General features: G+C 31.8%; 2 protein-coding genes across 10 annotated transcripts in view; both read left to right on the forward strand.

Moving 5' to 3' along the window:
* Window positions 1-5,658, forward strand: part of Chsy (Chondroitin sulfate synthase) — a 38,228-nt gene extending 32,570 nt beyond the window's left edge. For 5 of the 6 annotated variants that reach the window (XM_083098294.1, XM_083098293.1, XM_083098292.1 and 2 more), the window contains 4 exons: window positions 433-573; window positions 854-1,034; window positions 3,087-3,443; window positions 3,927-5,657. In XM_083098294.1, the coding sequence (XP_082954420.1) occupies window positions 433-573; window positions 854-1,034; window positions 3,087-3,443; window positions 3,927-4,885 (1,638 nt within the window). In that variant the 3' untranslated portion in view covers window positions 4,886-5,657. Of the gene's footprint in view, window positions 1-432; window positions 574-853; window positions 1,035-3,086; window positions 3,444-3,926 lie in introns of all 6 variants that reach the window. The other variant, XM_083098297.1, reaches the window with a different exon arrangement.
* A 2,059-nt stretch (window positions 5,659-7,717) lies between these two features.
* On the forward strand, window positions 7,718-25,427 carry LOC145971071 (lysozyme). 4 transcript variants are annotated; one of them, XM_083098352.1, is made up of 2 exons: window positions 7,718-8,651; window positions 25,342-25,427. In XM_083098352.1, exons 1-2 carry the CDS (start codon window positions 8,193-8,195, stop codon window positions 25,363-25,365), a joined length of 483 nt encoding a protein of 160 aa, XP_082954478.1. In that variant the 5' UTR covers window positions 7,718-8,192; the 3' UTR covers window positions 25,366-25,427. The 4 variants fall into 4 exon arrangements, 3 of the variants coding, with proteins under 3 accessions (XP_082954478.1, XP_082954477.1, XP_082954479.1); XM_083098351.1 differs by lacking the exon at window positions 25,342-25,427 and adding an exon at window positions 10,740-10,924; XM_083098353.1 differs by lacking the exon at window positions 25,342-25,427 and adding an exon at window positions 8,924-10,123.
* Window positions 25,428-26,433: the final 1,006 nt, after the last annotated feature.

Below are 26,433 nucleotides of genomic sequence, written 5' to 3' on the forward strand. Positions count from 1 at the left end.
CGCGCGGAATCGACAGACGCGATATCATTGTCACGATGATTAAGCGAGAGCGCGATTCAATCGAGTAATTTGTCGTTCTTAAAGTTTCGGCCACGCGTCGATCGAGGATTATCGAATAAAAGAGACCCTGCAAGTTTCGACACGAAAGATTTCGTCTGCATTATTTTATTACCTACTTAAGGAATTTTTTACAATTTATTTATTTAATTTCTCTATAATTTTAAAGATAGGAGAATATGATTTGTGAAGTTAAAGAATAAAATCGGAGATGATAATTTTTTTAAAATATATTGACTCTAATCTTATCATAAAAAATAATGAAAATAATTATTCTGCATCAAAATAAATAGGTATGATCATCTTTACCGCTCTCGAAATCCCACCTCAAACTCATCATTCACGCACATATTTGTAATCTATCTATTGCCGTAGATGCAGTCCATTCTTTATCACAATAGCAGCGGGGTTCAAGCGTTTACCGGGAATCTCAAGAAAAAGGAAGTTCATCGTGCCATTACTTTGCATCCTGTAAAAAGCGCGCCTCACATGTACAGGCTGCACAATTATATGAGGGTTAGTGTCAAGTATTATAATTACGATAATTACAGGAAAAGCTGGTCGTTACATTTTACTTATACTCCATAACTGTAGAATAACCTGTTGATAACCGTTACACGTGTAACCAGCAAAGTTGCATGAACGATGCGAAGAAGAATCGCTTTGTTTTTTTTTCAAATTGTATATTTAATGTCAGATTATTGCTATTATAGAGTTTTACCGTTATATTAAAATTATCGTTACGTATACATAATATGTTCTCTGTTGATTGGTTTTAAATTATAAAATTTTGCAGGGACTGCGAATACAAGATCTGCAGCAAGAGAGGATTCACCTGCATAGAGACATTCATACGATGGCTCAGGAATTGGGAGTCAATCTTGAAACCTTAAGGAATTACGAAATAGCGGATGGTGTACGTCTTTTTCCGGTTGATCCTAATTCCGAAGATTACCCCGGCGACACGGACATACTAGGTGATTTCTCGCTTCCGCTATCCGACTCTATATACATCTATATGTATATTACACAGCTTATAAAAAGAGAAAGAGGATAGAGCCCATGTTACGAGTCATTAAATAGTTAAAAATTTATTACCTTTTAGATTATAAAAATATCCACGAATTTTTTGCATCTATCTTAAATCAATTAATATTATACAGCTTTGCAATACAACAAGCAAAAAACTTTGCAACTCAAAAAACACTTTCTTCTAGATACGTTTACTAATTATTTTCAAATTGTAAATAGTTAACAAGAAAAATTATAAATATTAACAGACTTATAAACATATGACTAAAAATAACAACGGTTTATCTTATAAATTTTCTGTGTTACAATGTTTATTTTACATAATTTTCCACACTGTTTGCATCATTGTTTTCTGTCAACATTCCTGCAATCTCTGGAAGCATGAAATATCTTCAGAATGATAATAACCCGCACTTTTTTATCGCGTATAATTTTTACTGCATATCGCTATTAAATTAACGCTTCCGCATTTAACGTATGCATGGATAACCATACGCGACATACCATCGGGACACCGCATCAAAGAGAGAGGGAGGAAGGGATTATAAACCTATTTGAAACCGGATATGCAATCTTGCGGAGAGTCGAGAGAGAATCGCGATGTATAACTTTGTATTTATCATCACGTTGGATCTTTTTGGTGTTACATTTCCCCGTGTCTCGTTCTTGGTTTTACCACAGAATCCCTACAACAAATGCGTGGATAATAAATCTTAGATTGAATTTATGCGTATCTTATTACGATGTATCTTGAGAATTCCTTATCTTTGAAATCAAGAACATGCTTTACAACCGTTGAATTCCTTTTTCTGTATTGTTCGTAGTTTAATTAGTAATAGATTATACATGTATTTATGCACATACATATCTCCATTTTTAATTTTTGTGAAAAACAGTTGGAGTTCTTTCTAAGAAAAGAAAAAGGAATGTTAAAATAATTTTTTGTTAAAAAAAATTACATTGTTAATGGTAATATGTTGGTAAGAGAAAATGATAGAAGTAAAGAAATATTCAAAGATTTGAAAGATTTTAGAAAAGTAGTTATTGATTTATTCATAAAAAAATTTACTTATAAAAAATTCACAAAATCAAATCTTGTTTAATCTATCTTTGAAATATCTGCAAATGCGATTAAGTCAATGATCGTGAAGTAGACAATCTTTATTGATAAATCTACTTATTGTCAGTTGAATTAGCTTATGCAAATTGATGACTGATGTAGTATAAAGATATGAAATGAGCATAATTTCGATTCAATTTCGACGCAAATGATTGAAAAAGATTCATCATTATTATTTCAATCGCTTTTATTTCCTATATCTTCCGCAGATTTATGCGATTATTGTATTAGAGCATTGATCTACATAATTCTGATCTATATAAGAATCTGCTATAAATCTAAATTAACCGACTGAAAACGGAGGTGAGCATAGCGATGCAATTGCATTTGAATTCGCGGTTCGAGGAGCATTGAGATCTTAAAGGAAATTACCACATTTGCTTGCTTTTCCTAATTAATTCGTTGTGATTTTTTAATATTATTATTATTATTTAATATTATTTCGTATATAATTTTTGATGCAAAGTAAGATTTTAATAATATGTGATTTAAAATAATCGATTGTTGTAAGAATAAAATTGTATGTCATCTTCTATTTTCAAGATGAAATTCTTGATTGATTGGTTTATAAATCATTTTGAATTTAAATGACAGATCATAAATATATTATAAGTATATTTTTGTAAGAAATTGATTATGTGAAATTAAATTTATATATTTTGAAAATTACTTTAATCTAATTTTATAATTATCGTAATACATTTTCAATAATTTTCATTAAATATTTCTTACAGGAATTTTTTCAATTATTCACTTTAAGCTTCACTTTGCTATAGTACGTATTTTTTTAAAAGACGCAGTTTTTTGATAATTGATGCTAATTAAGGAAACCAGTCGTATTCATTGATTCGTTAAATAAAAAATCTTGTTTGCACAGGTGTGCCAGCGAGTTTGCGTTCATTCAAACCGACGACGAGCGACGAAGTGATTCCGTGGGACTTCCTTTCGAGGCTGGAATATAGTTTGACCGATTCTAATCCAAGGCGACGTATTCATAGCGATATCAAGGAGGGTTTGGAAGATATCACAAGAGAGGTCATGGCTTCCATTAATTCCTATTCGCGGCAGCGCGGTCGCGTTGTCGAGGAACGATCGGCCCTTTATGGATATAGAAGGGTAAACTCTTATGGGGCCGACACTATATTAGATCTTCTATTAGTTTATCGGAAGTACCGGGGCAGGAAAGTCACTCTTCCCGTCAGACGACATATTTATCTCCATCAACATTTCACTGGTACTCTCATCGATATTTTTATATTCCTATGATTCTTTCTTACTTCTTGCAATTATATACATTAGAATTTTATAATCATAAGTAAAAATATTCTTATAAAGTTTCTAATACATCTAGTTATTTTAGAAAATTAATCAATCTATTTTATATTCACATGAGATTTTTTTGCATCTCATGTTAAATAAGAAAATTGTATAATATATTTAAAGATAGTAGCCAAAAAGAAACTTTGTTTAAATGACTAAAAAATTTGAATGAAAATTTATAAAATAAGGGATTTAAATTTTTATGCTTCATGTAATTAAAAGTAATAATAATTGAAAAAATAATAATATAATTTATAATTATAAATTAATTAATTATTTTGTTTAAAATTTAGTTACACAGTCTAATACTTATATACTGATTAAATTCATGATAAATATTTTAAATAACATATTAAAATAGTAACTATTTAAGCACTTACCGTGAATATTTTTGCAGGATTAGAGATACGCGAGACAGTAAATGGCGTTGAGGTTCAATCTCATCAGAAATCAGACGAGAAGTCTATTCACAGTTTATTTAATCGTGGTTTTCTAAATCTGAATTTTAACTCGGAAGAAGAAGAAGATTCGGTACGAAGCAAGACCATCAACTTTATCGTACCTCTGTCAGGTCGCTATGAAATCTTCCAAAGGTTTCTTCAGAATTACGAAGACATCTGTTTGACTAGCGGTGAAAAGACGGCTCTGCTCGTCATACTTTATCCTCACAAAAGCGAAAACTCTTTCAACAAGACGATAGATCTGATCGAGTGGCTCAAGTACAAATATCGCACTGCCAGCATAGAGATTCTGCCAATTTCCGGGGATTTTTCCAGAGCCAAAGCCTTAGATTTGGGCGTGTCGAAACTACAGGCCGATGATCTGATGTTGTTCATCGATGTGGACATAGTATTCACGAGTTCGGCGTTGAATAGGATACGATTGAACACACTACCAGGTCGGAGAATGTACTTTCCGATCGTTTTCAGCCAATATGATCCCAAGGTAGTTTATGGTAAGGCCGCAAAGCAAGACAAGTTTACCATAAATGAGATCTCTGGACACTGGAGGCAATATGGTTTCGGAATCGTCTCTCTATACAAGAGAGATTATCATGCCGTGGGCGGTCTGGATCTCTCGATTCAGGGATGGGGCAAGGAGGACGTGGAATTTTTCGAAAAGGCAGTAAAATCGGATGTCGATGTCTTCAGGGCAGCAGACAGACATCTTGTGCACGTGTATCATGAAATAGAATGCAGCAGGGAGCTTTCTAGCCTGCAATTGTCCATGTGCATTGGATCCAAGACTGACACATATGCCGGGGTCGAGACTTTAGCTGGTATGATTTACGCTAATCCGAACATATTGCGCTTTGCCAAAGAGAGGAGACAAAAGAGGACTAATCCTGCTGGTTAATCTTCGAGTCTGTGAAATAAAATCTGTGAAATGGGCTGTCGAAAATGATATTGTTCTGAAAAACAATTTATTTTAATTTTACTATAAATTATATAAGGGACCTGTGAATAATATGTATCCCATCAAGATAAAAAATATTTTTCTTGCTACACTTTGGTTTTAGTCGTGGGGTTCATATTATAATGTGTCGATGAACTATCGGACGTTCTGAACTTCGGTGCCAGAATATTTCGTCATTATTTAAGTATTGTAAATATAAAGTGCGAGATTGTATGAGACGAACAAATAAAGATTAATACAATCTAATGATTCACTGCGTGGCAAAATGTATATAACGTATCAAAGCTTTGATCGAGAGCGCAAAGTTTTGATTATGAAGATATTACGTGTAATGATATTCGGAAAGAATAGATCTGGAAGAGTCAATGAAAATCACCAAAGTCACATAGACATGTTAGTAGATTTTTATGCAAAATAATTTCCATTTTTCGTTGTTAATTTATATAAAACGATATTATTCTTTATTATCAAGCGATCTTTTTTATCGAGCAGAAAAATTGCTGAAAATAAATTGATATACTTTTTCATATGTATTGATGTATTTTTACAGTTACAATTGCCAATACTTTTAGGAATCAAATGTAATCACACATACATTTTATAAAATCATCAGCTTAGAAAGTAAGTTTGAATATTATAAATAAATGTGATATTATCGTGCCTTTTATAAATTTTTTTCGTAAATTTATGTATTATTAATCTGGAAATGTAGATACTTTTAAATTATCATTCTACAGTCAGAATATAATATACGCTTTATTGAACAAAATCTTATGTGTTAAGTAATAACATCATAAAATTAATAATATTCTCTCCTCCTTGTCACTCTTTTAAAATAAAATATGATATGTAAATATAATTGACGATATTTTCTTACATGTTATTATTTGAAACGAAAATTTAATTATTTAAACTGTTTATATAAGTGTAATGAAATGCAGATATTAATAAATTTTATTTTAAATAAATTAATATCACATATAATTAATTGTTAAAAGTTTATCGTATGAATGTAAAGTTCGAGGAGAAATACTGAGAGATTTTCTAGCATATTATAATAACTACGATGGACTGCTGAAGTTGTATTTTTTCTTGTATATCATAAAAATATCTAATTAATATTCTAGACAACTAATTAATATTCTAGAAGCTATTCCATGATTATATTTCAGATGTCTTTTGGAGTTTCATTTCTCAAATTTTATTTTTGAAAATTAAAATATAGAAAATTGGTGTACATATTTATTTATTAAATTGCAAAACTGTTTACCTCAAAATATCTACTAAAAATCTTTGACATTGTAAAAGCTCTATACAACATTCTTTTAGATATGTTAAAATTATATAGAAAAGTTCAGTCCAAATTTGATGTTAAGAAATTAATCATTTATCAATCTCATTTCTGAAAAAATGTCTAGAGATTATAACTTCTAAGAAACCCTGTAATCGGAAGGAGGTCAAACTTCATTTGAAAGTGAATAATCGCAAGGAAACGAAGCTAGAAAAAAATTGATCTCGCGTTAGCTCGAAGAAGCGATAACTTATCGAGCTTTTGAGTAACGTTTAAGAAAACAGAGGAAAAACAAATAGCTAGAAACACAGTAAATAGTGATAATTGGTAATATATGATCTATTTGTGACAATAGAGATAGTAACGAAATATAACTTTTCATGATGCAACGTATCACATGAGGAAAGGTTGATTACTTTTCTTCGTGTGGTACGTTGCACCATGAGAATTAAAAACAGGCGGTTTGGAGCATATTTATGAATCATCAATTACCATTATAATGTCTGTGAAGATATTGTTATATGTCGTATCACATAGATTGTATTGTAAGTGATAACTTACGAAGCTTTCGCGAATAGCATTTAAGGAAATGGAAAATGAATAATGAACAGTTAGAATCGCAATAGATAATGGTAACTTATGAAACATGACTTGTGAAAAATAAAAATACGACTTTTTTTCACATTGCACATATTCAGAATTGACATTGTGATTTAGAATACGTGAGAATATAAATATTATATAATAGTGTTTTTGTATTACACACAGTGTTTATATATCACAGTGCGCGATTAAAGCATATTGAATAATGCATATCTGATAAATCAGCGAGTAATGAATATGATTACCGGTCTAGTGATGGCTGAAAATGTTTTTTCAAAGGTTCTAAAAGCTAATAAAAAAATAATCTTTCTCTCTCAATTAATAATATTAAAAATTATATAAAATTAAAAAATTTCTTTTTTCTGAAAAATGGAGATGCTGCAGCACATCGAGATGTTTGCTTTATGTAGTTTCTATAACACTCATATAGATATCTTCATCAATTTATCTTTGTTATTATTATTATCATGGGATCCCGAAAATTTTACATATAAAGAATTTCATATTCGATAAAATTTTCGAAAGAGATCGATAACACATCTTATGTTAATCAAATGTCTCGTGTTATAAATTTGTCTTAAAAAAATGACTTCGTTGGTGAGATTGTTTTTATTATGTATTTACCTAGAAAGGCAATAATAATTGATTTGTTTAATTTTAATATTTTCAAGTTTGATATTTTTAATAATTTTATTTATAAAGTTTTTTACGAGCGGAACTCATGGAATGTACAAGATACACGCTACACGAGACCAGATTGTAAAACCAAGCGGGAAGGAAAAACAGGCTCGATCCGATATTTATTACGGCGTTGGTAGATAATAACGTATCGCTCAAGCTCAAGGTCGTTCGCGCTAGACGACGCATTTATAAGACAAAATTTCCGCGCGAATTCTCAGTGCGGGCGTCAGCTCAATCACGCGTTACATTCTGCAAAACACGCGAGGTCATCAACTTCGAACAAAGAGACGCGTCTCGAACTAACGAAATTATTCGAAAAGTCGTTCGGATTTGAAAACATTCCAAATAACCACTTGCTTACTTAATTGTATGATATTATTGGTGCTACATATCCACGACAAACAAACTTCGACTCGAGAATTATTAGTGTTGCATCAGCTCAGGACAGCGAAGAATATTTTTATTTTGCTGTGCAATATTTTCCACTGCCTAGAGAATGGAACATTAACTTTAGGTTTCTAAATTTGTGAAGAATAAAATCAAGCACAAAATTTTAGTTCCTTTCTATAAAATCGAGCAATTGTTTCATCAGTGATCCAAGAAGTCGGAAAAGCGTCGTTTGTACTAATTGCTTCGACGCAACCTTGGCTGCGAATAATCAATCGTTGAACGATGAGGGAATTGTGGGTGATCCTATCCATTTTGACGGTCCTAGCTACCCGCTCGCCGGTAGAGGGGAAGATATTCACAGAATGTGAGGTCGTAAAGGAGTTGGAGCGAGCTAAAATCAGCAAAAGCCTATTCAGCAACTGGGTCTGCCTGATGCAAAGCGAAAGTGGGATGAATACGGCGCTAATGACTGGTCCAAAGACAGCATCCAGCTATTCCTTTGGCATCCTCCAGATCAACAGCTCCAAATGGTGCACGAGAGGACGCAAAGGTGGCATCTGTAACAAACGCTGCGAGGACTTTCTCAACGACGACATAAAGGACGACATCGCGTGCGGGAAGAAGATTTTCGATCAGGACGGATTCAAAGCATGGGGTGGATGGATGAAAAAGTGCAAAAATAAACCGCTCCCCGATGTCTCACATTGCAAACGAAGAAGAAGAATGGTGCCTCCAGTCGAAGTAATTGACTCTGCGCCTGTATGATTGGGACAATTCGTTTGATGCATGATCTGATTGCCCCAATACACGAAGCTCGATTTTACTTTAACTCACTGTATCCTTTGCTAAAATGTTGCATGTGTAAAAAATTCCATTAGATTTTAATATTATTTTCCATTAACTGATTTCTTATTTGGTCTCACTAGTAATGACACGTCTTCGTCTAATTGCGCGAACAAAATACGCCGGCACGCTTTATAAATATGAATCTAATACGATTGGAACTGTTCCAGTTATGACGCAAAAGTTCGTGGTCATTTTGAAGTCACTTTTGAACACGACTTGGCAGAGAGTGACACGAGAAATACGAAATAGTTACGAAATTCTAGCTACTAGAATGACAAAAATATACGTGATGAGACTTTGTCAATGTCTCCTCGATTTCATTTCTTTTTACTCGTGTACGACATTTCAGAAAATCATCTCACAATCCCGCGCGTCGTAAAATTCAAAGATAAAAAAGAGCGAATTTTGTTTGAAAACAGAAATTATGTCTTTATATTTGAAAACAGAAATAGATTCTTAAAAATCTCTCTATAGAAAAGAATATCACAAACAGCAAGTAATTCTCTAACATAAAAGTTATTTAAGTTGAATAATGTCAAACTAGATCAAATCTTAAATGCGACGTAACATCAAATGTTTAAAGAATATTATAAAGATATTTAAAGGAAAAGCATTTTAATTTTTAGATTTTAAAATTTTTTGGATACTTTGTATAATTATCTTTTATATATTTCTGTTTTTCTGTTATTTGAGAATCTAATAAATTTTGATATCTTATAATATTTAACTTGTGTTAATAAAACATTTAATTAATATTATATAAAGTTAATTATATTTTAATGTACCTATAACGAAATAAGTGATAACTATTGTTGATCATTTGTTGATTGTTCATTAATCTGTAAGCTGTTACGACAGATAAATTGCATTTAATTTCCTTACACATGTAAATATTTCGGAGGTTTCAGAATTTTTAAAAAACATCTTGATGCAATGTATTTTAATTTAAAAAAATTATTAAAAATTAACTTCAAAGATATAAATTAGTGTTCAATTTTTTTTAAAAAAGCCATTTTGTTTGTTGTATAAATTTGTCCCAAATACAATTGAGCAAACATAAAACGTGGTTCTGATAATTCTGATACTAACTTCGTACGACGGAATTCTCGAACCATTAATCATTCAATCCAACAATTGTATCAATAAACGAATTCTATGAATACAATCGGAATATCGTCATGACACAGCTGCTTACAGATTTGCATTAAGGAGAATCGATATCAATCTCCAAGGCTAAGAGATTAATTCTTATAGTTATGTAATGCGTGTCATGTGTTCCTTTAATTGGTCTCTTTCGAATTTAATATCAAGGTCAATGGCAGATTTCAATTTCTCAAAATTAATATCATATACGTCCATGTTTTAGTTTATTAATCTGTACGAAATAAATTCAATACTTTATGATAATCATATAACTACATCAATAAAAATATTTTTCTTCATAAAATAGCGAGATAAATAAAATAATGATGAAATAAATATTATAGTTGTAGCAAATAATAATTTTGATAAAAACTTGAATCATGACGCAAATAATAATTCTAGCAAAAAAGCACATCTAAATAAAATATATTTACTTTAAAGCGAGGAAAATTGCGATTATCGTCAAAAGAGAATAAATTTTCTGTAGCCAGAATCTCTCCGCGTTTCTCTTTCTGTCTTGAAAATCGATTGAATCAGCTGCCTAGATTCGTACTTATGATGCATAGGAAGCGTCAGATGGCGAGCACGTGATTAACTGCATAACGGTGTGTTTGTGCTCCGAGTGAAAGATTCCAAACTGATATCTATCATCCTAGATGCTCTATTGAATTTCAACGATTCGTAAGATTATTTTAGCGCGTCGAGAATTTTTCAAAAACTTTCTTTCGCAATAATCGTATCGATGTCTTCTCGTCGCAGTTTTCGACGTGCTATTTACACCCGACAAGATTTCAATCGGAATGAATTTACGAGAGCCAACCGGAGTCTATTTCTCTCCAGGCTAGATCGCTGGCAGTTCGCTAACGGAACATCGGTGTACTTGGCTGGCTCGAGCGATGCGAGGATGCACGTAAGCGCACTTTATCATAGCCCCCGGCTCGAGTGCAAGCACCTTTCACTAGCGGAAGTGAACACAGCTGAGAGAGGCAGACGCGTGAGAGCAACCCAGGTCATCACTCGTTCGTTACGGACGATCGTGCTCCGTGCGAGCCAAGGCATCGCGAAACGTACGTTTGAATTGTCGATATATCGCTAATTGGCGAACGATCGGCAATTGATTCATTGTCGAATCTCACCTTCCGTAACTTGTTCTAATGAAACAATGTAAGAATAATCTTACCGTATCATGATTTATGGTTTTAATTTTCTTAATTTGAATATTTATTGAGAGATTTGTGTTCTTCTTTTCGATGAAACAATCGATGAAATTGGCCATTATCATCTTATTAGCAATATTGTAGGTGTGATGATGATGATGGTTATCTCTGCTTCGCTAAAAAATATTCGTCAACAGGGTGATTGAGGAAGATGCTTGCGCGAGTTTCGAATAAACGCAAACTTTCTGGTATCATCACGCAGTAATTAATCATGTCGCGTCAGCGGGATGTGTGAAGTAAACGAATAACGTACGAAGACGCATTTGCGCTTTCTCAGCGACTTATGATTGCGCAATTGCGCGAAGATGGATGTATGCATACATACGCACACACGTACAATGTGACGAGTCTCTCAGTGGTTTGGATCGATGTCTCGTCTTTGCGAAAGAAAGGCAGTTAATAGCGAAAAAAAACATTTACCATCGCCGATTTATACAGGGGAATAAAATTATACAGGAAGTAAATCTATAAACTCTTGTCCGAAGCCAAGCCGCGCGTAACTTTGCCACACAACCTTTTTCCCACTTTGTTATTATCTCCGACTTTCTTTCGATATCGATCTTATTAATGATTATTAACGATCCTTGCCATCTTTTTCATTATTTCGCGGATACGAGATTTTGATTAGATCGCCCAATAAGTTCGATTAGTTCAAATTTTGCGATCAAATGTTGCAGACACAAGAGGATGATGATAATAATCGAAGAATTAAATATAGAAGTAATAAATCTACTTTTCAGAAAGATGATTCCAACAACTTCAATTTTCTTTATTTTAGCAATTCTGTTTAAAAGAAATTATTACAACATTTTAATCGAGAAAGATAAATCGTTCGATTTTTTTATATTCAAGTTTATAATTTTATAGCACCTGAATTTTAAAAATTAAAATAGGTTTGAACTAGATAATGTTCAGACCTATTTTAATTTTTAAAATTCTTTATCAGAGAATCTTGAAGATAATAAGCCGTTTTCAGCAACATTGATAATGGCAAAAATAATTAAAAATTCCGCAATTCAGTTGTAATAAAATTCGTGCAAATTACAAGAACCGGCAACTCGGAATCACGCAAAGTGACATGATTACGACGATCGGATTTGTATGGTGAAGGTGACCGAGACGGTGAAAGGTTCAATCTTTCATATATTCGAGGTGTAATGATATTCAAAGATGGAAATTAAGCTTCATCTACTCGTCTAATGTTCTTATCTGCGGCCAGCATCAGCGAGACTCGTGATTATCCGGCGCTCGGGGATATCTAGGCAGGAATCTTTATACACGTGATATATGTATGCGTGAATACATCTATGTATGAACATCGAGATCCATGAAGAGAACCTAGACCCGCGTTAGGATGTGATCTCCTTCTCCCGGAGGTAAAGCTACGCTTACACCGCTCATTTTAATGGCCAACATAGCTTGCACGTTTACGTTGCATAACGGCAAGCTACAGAGTCGATAATATGCAGAACAATGCGGATCTCTCGCGAATAAATCATCTTGTTCAATTAAGTCAAATCTACGCTTACAATCTCGCAAACACAGGGATTTACATAAATGTTAGTCTCGCAAATAATTGACAATTTAGATATATTTGATGTATCCATGTTTTTCAAAATCGCAAATATAGCAGATAGATTATTATTATAGATAAATTTTTATATTCACATCTTTTATTCAATTTAGATAGAAATATAAATTCCAAATAAAACTTAGGTGTGCAATTAAATTTTTCAGATAATAATATTACATAATAATATTATTATATTATAATAATATTATAAATATATTATAATATTATAATATATAAATATATTATTATAATATTATTATAATATAATATATTATAAATATATTATATTATTAGTATATATATTTCCTGATGATTAGTATATAGAATATTATTTTGCAATTAACTTTATAATATTATTATAATATTATTATCTGAAAAATTTAACTAATATAATAATATTATTATAATATTATTATCTGAAAAATTTAATTAATATAATAATATTATTATAATATAATATATTATAAATATATATAGAATATTATTTTGCAATTAACCTTATAATATTATTATAAAATTATTATCTGAAAAATTTAATTAATATAATAATATTATTATAATATAATATATTATAAATATATTATATTATAATAATATTATTATATTAATTAAATTTTTCAGATAATAATATCATAATAATATTATAAAGTTAATTGCAAAATAATATTCTATATACTAATCATCAGGAAATCGAATTACACAGTATATCCTTCGATCAATCGATGATATGCATTTTATACTCATCCGATGCGAACGCTGCTTAAAACGTTAATCCAGTCACAATGCGGAAAGGAGGAAGTAACAGGTTGATCGTTCGACACTGTAGAACGAGAGAATCGTCGATCGCGTCTCGGTGAAACTCGAACGTGGCTCGGACGACCTCTGCAAGGGTCGCTGTGCCTTGCATCGAGGAAAGCGAGACCCGATAAAGCGAAACAAGCGCGGAAGCGAGGACGATCGTAATTGTGCGATCGCGCTTAGATGCAGGCCGGAATCGCTCGTCGGATGACTCGGGATGGAAGTCACGAGCGCAAGAGTCACGCAAGTGAAAATGAAGAGGGTATTTAACGAGGCCTCCTTGCGAAGAAAAACTCGACACGCGACGGATTCGCAGCTGGCAACATGATTCTGGGTCATCTCGCATAGCGTGTCTTCAATCGAAAGTAACTGGAACCGTTTGATCAGGGATCAAGGTGATCTCGCGTGAACGTGTGTCGAAAGTTTCGGCTGCGGAATCTTTGGAGAAACCAGGCGCGATCCGACCTCCTCTCTCGCGGGTCGATTAATTTAGAAATACGCAGACGACACGACGTTATTACGCTATCAAGCAATTGCTCAATCGTTAAGTAAACGCGCAACTAGAATCTACAAGTTGACGTAACGAAAATCACCGGTCAGCTGATTCGATTTCACGTCGTTAAACGATGATTACGGAAAATCTCACAACACGTCCTGTTTCCACGCATAAAATGCGTGTCGTGTGAATAAAAATTTGCAAAATCTCGCATGCACGAGATTCTACCTTCCGTAACTGTCTTTTCCTGTAGAAAATCAAAAATATTATGATACAAATTAATTGTTAGACAAGGATAGTAAATCTTACATGAACGATAAAATGAATGTAAAGACGATAAACGCGACTAACACTCAACGCAATAAGTCGAAAGAAAGATTAAGTGACTGGATAAAGAATTTTGAAAATATATCTTTTTTTCTCTTATGTAAATAAAAAATAAAATTTCACTGGAAATCAATATCCTTATATTTCATAACAAAATATTAAGGTATAATGATCGATTACAATATCCGGTATACAGCTTGCTCATCAAGTAAGGCCCACGCTTATTATTATTACGACGACGATATAAGCAAACCGGAAGCGTTTCACCGCTTTTCATATACCACAGTGATAATTACTCTAATTACCTATGAAAGATATTCACAACGCTCTTCTAGAACCTCTATCCTGACTGTAATATCACCAAGCATCCGCAATCGTTTGTATCGTGTCTGACTTGCGAATGAACGATTCATCGCGTTGAATACTCGAAGCGCGCATTACGTTGCTATTTTGGATAGAATCTCCATGTTACGACGAAAAGATTCCCACATCACGTTGATTATTACTTCTTAAGAACGTTAATCGCGCGCACTTTCTCCGACGTTAGTATTAGAAGACAAGTTAAAAAGAATAAAGATGGTTTCATCATCAGAAAAGTTATCATTGATAGCTCTTTTTTGGAGATTCAGAGAAAATAAATACAAAACTTCTATCAAATTAAAATTGTATGATATCTTTTTATAGAGATCGAAATTCAAAAAATTTTTATATTTAATTCAAATATAAAAATTATAATTATTTAATTCAAATATAAATATTTTATAATTATTTTTATATTAAATTCAAATTATTTTTAATAAATTCAATTTAGAGAAATTTGGAACAAATTCGAATTTTAAAATTTCAAGCATCATTATTAATCATCATTATAAAAAAATTTCGTCAATAACAAATGCATCAACTTCAAGTTTATAAAAAAGATCTTTATTATTAGTCGAGGTAGCTCAAATAATACTTGAATGCTAACTGTTCTTTCAAAGTTTAGCTCGAACCTCTCCATGTCTACTTGTATACGTATTTATAAGACGCCGCGAATGTAAATTGTGACACAATTTTAGCAGTCTATTTCGGAAATAGAACACGTCGGCACCAAGTATAAGATACGTTGAAATTCGAAAAGTTTCACTGAATATTTATCAGTCTCAACAAGACAAGATGTTCGCGATTAAGTTGTGTCGCTATTTTTCTTATTCACGCTGAGTTTCATGATAAATACCTCTTATGTCACGCAGCCGATTCGGCGAGTTTCTATTGAGAATCGATTACCGTATACATTAATCTTCTCGCGCGATAATCGGCTCTTTATACACCTAGGATGAGAAAATACCAAACTCTTATTATGTATAATTTCAGATTTTATACGCAATGTTATGTTGGACGAGTTATGTAAAAAAAATTCGCGAGTAAAAGATCGCATAAAAAAAGTTTCACGTTTTTAAATTGAATTTTCATCATGCATGTAAATGATGCACTTTGCTGAGATCAAAAGAGATTTTTCGCGAACGTTAAAAAAAAAAACGGTAGGAACATGGCACGCATAATAAAGTGTCCATTGCGCATTGCTGAGTTTTGTAACGTCGCGTTGGACATTGTAATTCCTGCAATCTAGATTATCGTTACACGGAGAGGGAGCATCTTCGCTTGTGCAAGAGAGTCCAGTTAAACGCAGACCTGCTCCGTTTCCCGTGAGCAATTTTGCGTAATCACGGTGAGCCTACCTGCCGACTCGAACGCCGCTAACGACTGCTGCACTTTAACAAACGGGGTCTTGCCACAGATTCGTATTATCTCAGAGAAAGAGTATTATTTCTGCAGAAAATATGTCGGAGGAAATAAATTGTAAAACCTGCAGGAAGTCTGAAAACAAAAATTTAAAAATAACGATTTAACAAAATATCGAAAGAAAAAAACGTAGAATCGCGAGACATTTAATTCGGCGTCGATTTATAATAAATTATAATATTAAAATTATATTAAAATTATAATAATAATCATATGCAATTAATATAAAAAAATAATATAACATTTCGAAGATTACTTTTACAAATTACGAAAGTTACAAGAGTCTCAAAAATCGAAAAAAAAAACTCACAAGTTAACGCAATAAAGAACATTCATGTCGGAAGAGCCATCGGTTACGTAAAATTACGTCAGAATAATTCAAAGTGGAAGGTAGTTAATTTTACTAGCGACACTAATTGTCGCGAAGGAAGAAGAAGAAAGAAATATTAGGCCAGGAAATTCGCGCGCGCATCTCGCGGCTGTTCAACTGAAGAAAGGGAGAAAGGTGGATGATTATCCAACGGAGCTCGCGCAAAAATATTTGCCTATGGCAAACACATTCGCGTCAGGACGCTAACGCGACAAGTGTCGCGACGCCTCGTACAATTTTAATTCTAAACCTAATATTTTCAATCGTTTTAGTACTTCTCCTTATTTAATTATAATTACAAGATTCGCAATTTTAGATTTACAAACAAGAGAGCGCAATATATTATAAATTAAATATAATATTTATTAATAATTTATTAATATTTATTTATATAATAATATAATTTAATTAATAAAATTGTATGGACTTCCTATATTTTAAAAATTCTATGGATTTCCTATATTACTTTTAACACAACCACACATTGCACACATCAATATATACTCTCTTCAACAAATAAAAATGTAATAAATAAATATATATTTCTTTCTTAATCAATAAAATACACACACATGCGGAAAATTGTTCTTATAAAATCTATTATGACAGATCCGTGTTAATTTTTTTAGATATATAAGTAGCATTAAATGACGGATACATGTACATATAAAAAAAACTCATGTGCTGACGCAATATCTAGCACCTAATTGAAAAATTCAGATTTGCTCTTCGCGCGATTCTTATTTTATAAAATTGTTTTATGTTACATTCAAAAACGCAAGATGTATAATTGTACATTAAAATATTAGAATTCTTCTGTTAAGCTAAAAATTATTTAAATCAGGATTAAATTGCTACCATTATATGGGCTGTTTGATGCAGTACAGTCTTTGTAGCTTATTTTGATATCTGTATCATATTGCTATTGAAAAAACTTGAACTTTGAATTTTAATTACTCAATAAACTGTATTTAATTATTCAATAAACACAAACAAAGTTAAATTTAAGCAATTTGTAATAATCAGGAACAACTTGTAATAATCAGGATTACAAAATTTTTCATTAATGTGTAACATTTTGATTTATATAAATCAAAATTATCATGTATAAAGATGTTTAACTTTGTGTATAAATATAAGTATTAATACAATCTAAATTTCAACGTCTTTTAACTTTTACGTTAGTTGCTAATCCACAGACAATAAATCTCATCCATTAAAGAATGACAATTATAAAAATAATTACATAATTACAAATATATGTTAGAATAGCACCTTAACAACTTTCTAATTTCTGAAGATTATTTTTACATTAGCAAAGATTAATTAATCCATTAATGCATCAATCATCGAATCGATAAAAATAATTTAATCGAATATTATAATAAACCTTTAAGTTGTAATAATTATCAATTAAAACATAACAATATTATGCTTATGTAAATATGCCATTTTATTTATAAAATTGTATCAATTTTACATTATTTTCATTACAATTAATGCATGTCAATAAATTGAATATAAAAAACCTAATATTGTTTTAATATATTTGTCCATACAATATGTTTAAAATTTTTTTTATTTTTGCAAAATCAATATTAGATCATGTCATATAATATATAATGTTATACGTGTAATAAATTATAGATAATAAATTATAGATATAAATATAAAAAATATATAAGCTTCAATTCTTTGTCAATGAGTTTGATGAGTGGACGATTAACAAACTATCTGTTTGTAAAATAACTGATATAATTATAAATTTGTGTTACATTAATCCAGGCCTGCGGCCGATTTGTACTTTTCAGCTGATTTTATCTACTTCTTTCCTCACCTTTTTTGTTTCATAATTTCTCTAGGCTTCTCGCGGAGACGTAAGACGCTCAAGTTCAGAAATATTAGTTGTAGATCTTTTGGCACATATTTCCTTGCACTTTTCATTCTTCCTAAAGTTATTATAATTATTATTATATTTATAATTATTACAATTATTATAATTATTATAAAATTAAAAGTAACAATGGAACATATATTAATTGTATGTGTCTATATATGTATGGGGCGAAGCGTGGTACAGTAGACAGCGCACTAATCTACAAAACCAAAGGCCCCGGGTTCGATTCCCGATAAAATATTCAATATGGAGATGGTTCATAGATTTTACTGCTTCAGGTCTTAGTTCTTACATTATTTTCATTGCAATTAATGCATGTCGATTGAATATGAAATTCTAATATTGGTTTAAATATTTGTCCAAATTAAGTTAATTATAAAATTGCCATATCTTTATTACAAAATGTATATATTGCAATATATACACTTGTAATGTGAAATAGTTCCATGTCCATATGTTCTTCTGACATGATTTGAAATTGAACAATCTAGAAAAGATAGGGATGTATGCGGTGCCGTTGCGACGATCTTAAGCGCCCCTGTTGAAATTCACTCGTGCGCTCTAGCACAAAGCTGCAAACGAAAATAAAAGATTCCTGCTTTTAGCAGAATCTTTTTACTCAGAACGACGACGAGAACATAGCAGGATAATGGCTCCATTTTTGTTTTACTTTTTTACATATCTTTTTATATTTTTTTAATATTTTTAACTTTTTAACTTTTTTTAATTTTTTAATTTTAATTTTATTTTTGTATCTATCAAGGGTTTTTGATATTATCAAAGGCTAATAAAATATATTTTATATCTTAATACATTTTACTTTAATAAAGTGAAAGTATAATTTACAAGTTATGTTTTCTAGCCTTAGTTTTTGCAAATATTTCTATAACATCCTTATAATCGAGGTCATTGGCCACTTCTTTTTCAATCGATAGCATTGCTAAATTGGATAATCATGTCTGCGTCATTGTACTTCTCAGATAATTTTTGATTAATTTTAATTTTGAAAAAGTTATTTTGCATCCAATAGCATCGTGGTCTACCGGTTTAAACCTTGTATCACTGCGTTCTTGCGCCCTCCAAATCTTACGCCCATTTCAACGAGCGACAGAATCCATTCGTGGCAACGGCATCGACACATATCCTGCGAAGAGAGCATTCACACATTTTTCAGTCAACGAATAATTGATAGAAAACAATATTCACTAGAAAAATATGTGAGGTGCAAATGGCTGGATGGAATAGTTTACGCGTCGTATAGCTTCGACTGCGTAAACAGTTAGAACTCAAACAGGGATAAGACAGGTGTCCATCGCGATGAGACAGGTGTAGCCGGATCTCGTCTGCTCGAGACGTTTATAGTCGAGTCCATTAGCGATTATTTTGCGGATGATTCACGCTAATACCGCGACGAGCAATTATTTATTCGAGCTTTGTGGATGCAAGCGTGGATTTATTTTTCCTTTCACCTTTCACTGATGCGAACCTCAACCTTTCGTCTCGCGAGAATGCGCTATGGGACTTGAATGCGCTCGTTTGGTCGAGATATGTATCCTGTAAGTTAGACATTAGAATATTCAAATACGGAATTTACGTTGGGGCTCCAACGGCGGATTATATAAAATTGTGTCAGAGACGAAAAGATTGTCGTGACTCTCCCGACGCTGACCATTAATCTTGTAAACATCGGGTCTCGCGTGTAGACGCTTTCTAAAGCGTTACTACGTAGTAGTTACTTTTGTCCAGGGGCTACTGTGTCTTTTACTCAAAGATTAAAACTTATCATCGAGTCCGAGGATTCTCTTACACATTTTTTAATCATATATATAATAACACACTCAAAGTTTATTTCTAATAGTAACATATGCAAGATACAATACACCATGTTCTAACATCAAATCTTTTCTCTATTCTAATATCCTTCAAGACATATTTGCATAAATCAAAATTTATATTCGCGATTTTAAAAAATGTAATACACATGTTTATATTAATTTTATATATTATTTTATATATTATTATTATTTTATGTATTACATTTCTATTAATATGACGCAAAAGATGCGATTATAACTTTCGCTTCTTTGAGGCACAAGTGAATTTTGGACCCGCGTTCTCGGCGAAATTCTCCTCGATATAAAAAATTGTGAAAGTTTGAACTGTAACCTACGATGACAGTCGGATGTTATTCATACTTATAGTTATATGATAATATGTATAATCATGCCGGATGAGTGTCTAATCAAGCTTTCGCGGTGCAGCTAATTAAGTCGATCAAATGTGCTCGAGAGGGAAGAAATGTGCGTAACCCGGTAATAATTACGGAAGACGTGATATAACATTTTTATTGACTGACCAATCAATTTCACGTCTCGAAGAAGATTGTATAGAAATCTTCCGCGTAACTCTTTTTGATCGAAGTATATCGCGTATTAAAAAAAGGAGATAAAAAGATTTTAATTCAGCACTAAAATGTATTGTAATTGTAAGTAATGTTGAAAAAAAATCTCAAATTGTGAAATCGAGTTAATTATAAAAAAAACACTAATATTGTCCACTGTATTGTTTTACTGATCGTAAATATTTTTTTTTTTTAATTCCTGAATACAACACATTCAATCGCGCAGAACTCGAAGGCTTCAACTGTGACGCTGACGAGACCAAAGGTAAAAATTGCCACCGGTAACAGCAAAGTCGAATCGATCGTCGCGATGTTCCAGAGGAAGTTTGTCGTGAAACGCGAAGAAGAAAATGACGAATGACGTCGAGAGAGAAGAGGACCGGCGCGAGAGAAGCTCGGAGATGCCGGAGCGAAAGTCAGGTCGTCTACTCGACATGGTTCAAACCCCCTCTCAACCCCTCCTTTTTCCGCGCGACCCTGCAACGTTAATATCCGAGAAACTCGGATGCAGCGCACACGTCGGGACTTCACTCGGGAATGCTATTCGAATCATCCTCGACGCGATCGCGGTCGCCGAACGTATACATCTGCGATCGAGGAAGCCAAGACCGCAAATTGTGGTCGCGACGAATCTCGTGACGATGAGAGACTTTGCGCTTTCAAAGCCTTCGACGTACACAGATCGATGAATAGTCGTTATTCTTAAGAGATTACATGAAAATTAAATAAGTTGAGAGTAAATATTGGAAGAGCGATAGAGTGATGTCGACAAATAGTTTATCAATAGCACGCATCCGAATCAAGTAGAAAAAAATTAATTTTTAGCATAAAAGTATAAGTTGTGCTTTTCCCTTTATAGATTTGAAAAGTCTCATATTTATATTTATATATTTATATATTTAAAAATTTATATTATATTTATATATAATATATATTTATATATTTATATATTTAAAAACATTTAAAGTTATAAAAAAAATTCTTTCTTGACAACAAATATCAATACTTAAGTTGTTAATATATCATTGATATCATTGATATATTTATCTATAATATATTTTTACATATAATATATTTTTCTCTTAAATGATTTTCATTTTTTAATATTGGTAAACTTTATCAGAGGAATTTTAAGGAATTTTAATTACACATTAATTTTACGTAAAAGTACTTAATATTTTAAATATATAAACGTACACACATGTTTTATTTATTAATCGAAATTACGAGAGATATGTAAATGAACCAAGGTAAACGAGTGTAGCGTAAGAAGTATAAAATCATCCCGTGAAGTAGCAAGATCAGAGATGAGAGAAAAGGAGAGGGAAGGAAACTCCCGTGAATCCATAAATCGTATTTTCAATCGTCACGACTCGCCATTAAATCAAGAATGAGAAGAATTTCGAGAGATTTAGTAGCGACGGAAAAGTAGCACGATCGAATATATGCATAAACTATAGCATTTGCATAATCAATATAGCATTTGTATAATGACGTATTCATCATCTGCATTCTTTGCTCACTTTTTTTATCTCTCCATAAAGATATTACTAGTCATAGTCGGCAAAATGGTGATATTTTTAATTTTATTTCCGCGATTCGCGCATTCGTCTGCTTTCTCTCCACCATCAAGGTTGAAATTTACATTAATTAATAAATAAATTCCTGGGATAAAAATAGTCCTTGTATACACGTGTGTATCTTTTATATATGCAGTCGCTCTAGCACGAGCCATACGTTATGTCCGGATTTTAAAATTGACACCGGGTGATTTAAGACTATTCTTCTAAACATCGAAGCATTTTAGTATCTCGTATCCGTTACCGGCATCCAAACGATGTCTGTCGGAGACGACACGTTGACAAAAGTGATTCATGTGGCAGATATTAATCGCTATAATTAAAATATACATAAAAAATATCAGTGAATAACAGAAAGCGGAGATATTATCTGTCAGCAAATGTTATCTCCGAAAAACACTTCATAAAATCACTCGAAAATTTAAATATAAGAATTTAAATATTTATATTATTATCGCTCTTTAATATAATAAAATTTTATACCCGATTCTTGTGTGTAATCACATGTGTAGAAGATTTAAAAATATCTATCGAGCTGTAATGCTTCATGATATTTCAAATATCAATTCAAGATCTAAAGTAATTGCATGCTACTTTATTATATTATATATATTGATTATAATATTATATATAATAATTATTATATATATTATATTTGACCAACATAAATATATTAATGTAAGACTGTAGTTTGTTTGATTGTGTTTGGATATTATTTATTTTGTGAATATTTTTTTCTAAAGTGTAAAATAAAGATAAGTTATAGCTTAGTAGTTTCTAGTTTCATTTTATAAATTAAATATTTAAGATAGTTAAAATAAATAAAATTTATCTATATAAAATTTATCTCATTAAATGTTTATTTAGTACCGTAAATTTGCATAGTAAGTATATATAAAATGTTTGATTCCAAAAATCACTTGATTTTTCACATGTTCACGCTGAATAATAATGTAAATGACATCAATTTTGCTTCAGGAACCTAAAAATAAAAAAAAACGGAGATAAATATTGTGAATGTTGGAATGAGATAGATTGAGACTTCTTTAATAATAAGCTCTGCAGATATTCTTGTATAAATAAAAAAAGCAAAGATAATAATTATTAAGACATTAAATATTGCTGACATGAGTTGCGACTCTTATCGTACGAATGGCATTTAAAAAATCTTTCTCCATCGAGAACCGAATGTACAAAAACCGCAGGTACCAACCCGGGTCAGCGATTGCAGCGATTTTTGCGTAATCGAATGTAACACTGCTGACGCAACAGGGGCATTCGCGAGACGATTCGTAAAAAAAAAAAATTCCCGTACCATTTACACGGAGGACGAACCTGGTCCACCAGAGCTGTACTATTAACATCGAGCGGCAAGGACACGTGAAAGTAATCGTTAAAAAACACTCTTGCTCCGATTGCCGATCTTAGCTATCGGGACGAGTGCGAATCGTAAAAGGAAGGGAAAGAAAAAAAAAGAGATAAATTGGACGGATCGAACTCGAGGAGCGGAGAAGAAAGCGGAGGAGGAAGGACGGACCAGATATAGGGGGTCGTAACGCACGTGAAGAAGTGGGTCGAGAGTTCACAGCCCGGATAATTAAATTCCTCGCCGAAGAAAGCGTTTTCCCTCTCGTTTAGCGAGTACCATCACCCTCTCCCGCCACTTCTGGTCCCCCCAGTCGACGAGGGAACCGGACACGTTAGCTGCGTTGTTGGACGATGATTGGACTTCCTCTTCTAGACACCTTTAAATCTCCCATCATAAACAAATCTCTGACTTTTCTCCTTTAATTATATTTTTAGTATTTTTGGCACCAATTGTTTATTTGAAGAGAAGATGTGTGCGATGGGTAGTTTATCCACTATTGGACAATCGTACTTTGCAATGTCAGTCGTGATGACTAGATTATATATAATATAAAACATAAGTGAATAAATTAATTCTAGTTGGAATTTTCTATCTTTATATTAATTGTCAAAAATTTTTATAAGCCACAAATAATTAAAAAAAAAAATCTAGAATGAAATCTAATTATTGTCGATTATTAAGTTACCTGGAAAATTTCCGATGCAGCTTTAAACGTCAGGCACATGTTAATGCATTTTATAATGAAATACTTTAATGCAGTAACGTTGTGTGTGTGTTGATGATCACCTCAAAGTCGATGATTACGTCGATTCGAATGCACGGAAGCTTTAGCACGCGGATGATACAATGTTGGCAAGGCATGTACTTTTCTTCCTCATGTCGGATTCTTATTCTGTAACGATTCTTATTCTGTAACGATCAAGAGTTCATGACTCTGTCGGATGATTGTGTTCTCTATCGTTCAATCAAGCTTACGCGCGACCTTTATAAATTTCCGTACGCAAATAATTTATCCTTGTCGGTAGCGCAACTTTGTTTCAATATCTCGCGTCACTATTGCAGAATAAATTATCGTAAAATATTGCAGCATGTCTCCATCTTCATTAATTTCTATCTCTAACTATCCAGTATATACTGATTGCCTCTGATGTTGAAATAGCAGGTATATATTTCGTATATAAGTGAAATGGTAAATGAAATCATACGTAAAGCGATCAAGCTGGAGACAACTAATTTTCAAATTTTCAAATTCACGTGCACGTCAAATATTAATTAGGCGACTAAAGGTATTTCTCGATGAATAAATTGATTGATTTAATCGACAAGTCTATGCGCTAATTATTCTTGCCTAAAATATTCGTTGAAATATGTTCGTGTCTGATGTAATATCATAAAATACATTGAGTTACAATAACAAGAACAGTTGAAGACAATTTCTTTACGGAAAAAATGTATTAAGACAGTTATAGCGCAAAATATAGAAATCGATTCATTAAAAATCGATTCTACTCTTATTTTCCATTATACACGTAGATTATTACGAAACTTATGCAATGCTACGAATATCTTCGCTTAGAGAAATGTTAAAAATTGCGTTGGATCAATATACCTTCTCTTTTTCTTTTCTAATAGATACATCAGCTGAATCGAGAGTGACGTGATTATTAGCCGCATGACTTGAAGCATTCTCGAAATTACTCTGCCAACTTTCTTTCAAGTGACCTATTCGATGTATAAAGATTGGCCTGTTGTTATCCTGCCGCTCTTTAAGTAGTCGGTATTACGAGATGATTGAAAAGAGATTGAATATATTACAGACACTTTAATTCCTTATGATTAATTCCTTAATTCCTATTCAATTAAAATTTATGCGTGTATATAATTTTTTAGTATAAGATCATAATTTTTTTTAAGGTCAATAATTTTAATTTCCATTCTTTTATTCTTCTAATATTTTATAATAATTTCTAATCTACAATAACTTATAATAATTTCTAAATTTATTTCTGTATTTATTTTTTACTATAGCAATTCATAATACTTTAGAAAGGGAGAGAAAAAGAGAAAGGGAAAGAGAGAAAAATATTCATTTAATAAATAATTTAATATGTTTGAAAACAATAAATCTCATACATATGTGTGTAATCTTAAATATCAGCAATTTTTGAATAAATTATTACCTATCTGTCTTTTTTCTATTAATTGTTATAGCTTAAATAAAATTAACAACACAAAAAATAATAAAGAATTACTTAATCTAAATTGTAAAAAGATCATACAACAGAAAAGAAAATAGAAAAAGTATCTTATGACGTAAAATGATCAACGGAAACATCTAATGAAGAAATAGTTCGACGCATATCCGGTGTTACATATTGCCCAAACAAAGAGAACTTGTTGCGTGAGATAAACTCTTTTATAGTTTAACTCTTATTATATAATATATTCTCACAGCCTAGCCGAAACAAGAATTTATATTCATGAACTGAAAAGCCATTAGCATACATAGCCATAAAATCGCAGTATTTATAATTAATATATATAAGTAATTTTATTTTTATACAGAGTTTTTTAGTTATTATTATAACATTTAAATTTTTATTTAAATGCATAAAAAAGAATTTTTAAATAAATTAGGGATATTTAAGGGCGAAGAGGAATTTATTTCATGGTGTATTAAATTTTGGTTATATCTTATTAATTAATTTATTTAATCATATTAGA

This window comes from Camponotus vicinus, unplaced genomic scaffold (assembly GCF_025532165.1).
Source record: "Camponotus vicinus isolate PSW18456_S1 unplaced genomic scaffold, iyCamVici1.0 SCAF_4, whole genome shotgun sequence".
Lineage (NCBI taxonomy): Eukaryota > Metazoa > Arthropoda > Insecta > Hymenoptera > Formicidae > Camponotus > Camponotus vicinus.

Coding starts and splice junctions, on each gene's coding strand:
- LOC145971071 (XM_083098352.1), top strand. CDS start 8,193: ATGAGGGAATTGTGGGTGATCCTATCCATTTTGACGGTCCTAGCTACC. Junction 8,652..25,341: donor GAATGGTGCCTCCAGTCGAA/GTAATTGACTCT, acceptor CTTTTCTAATAG/ATACATCAGCTGAATCGAGA.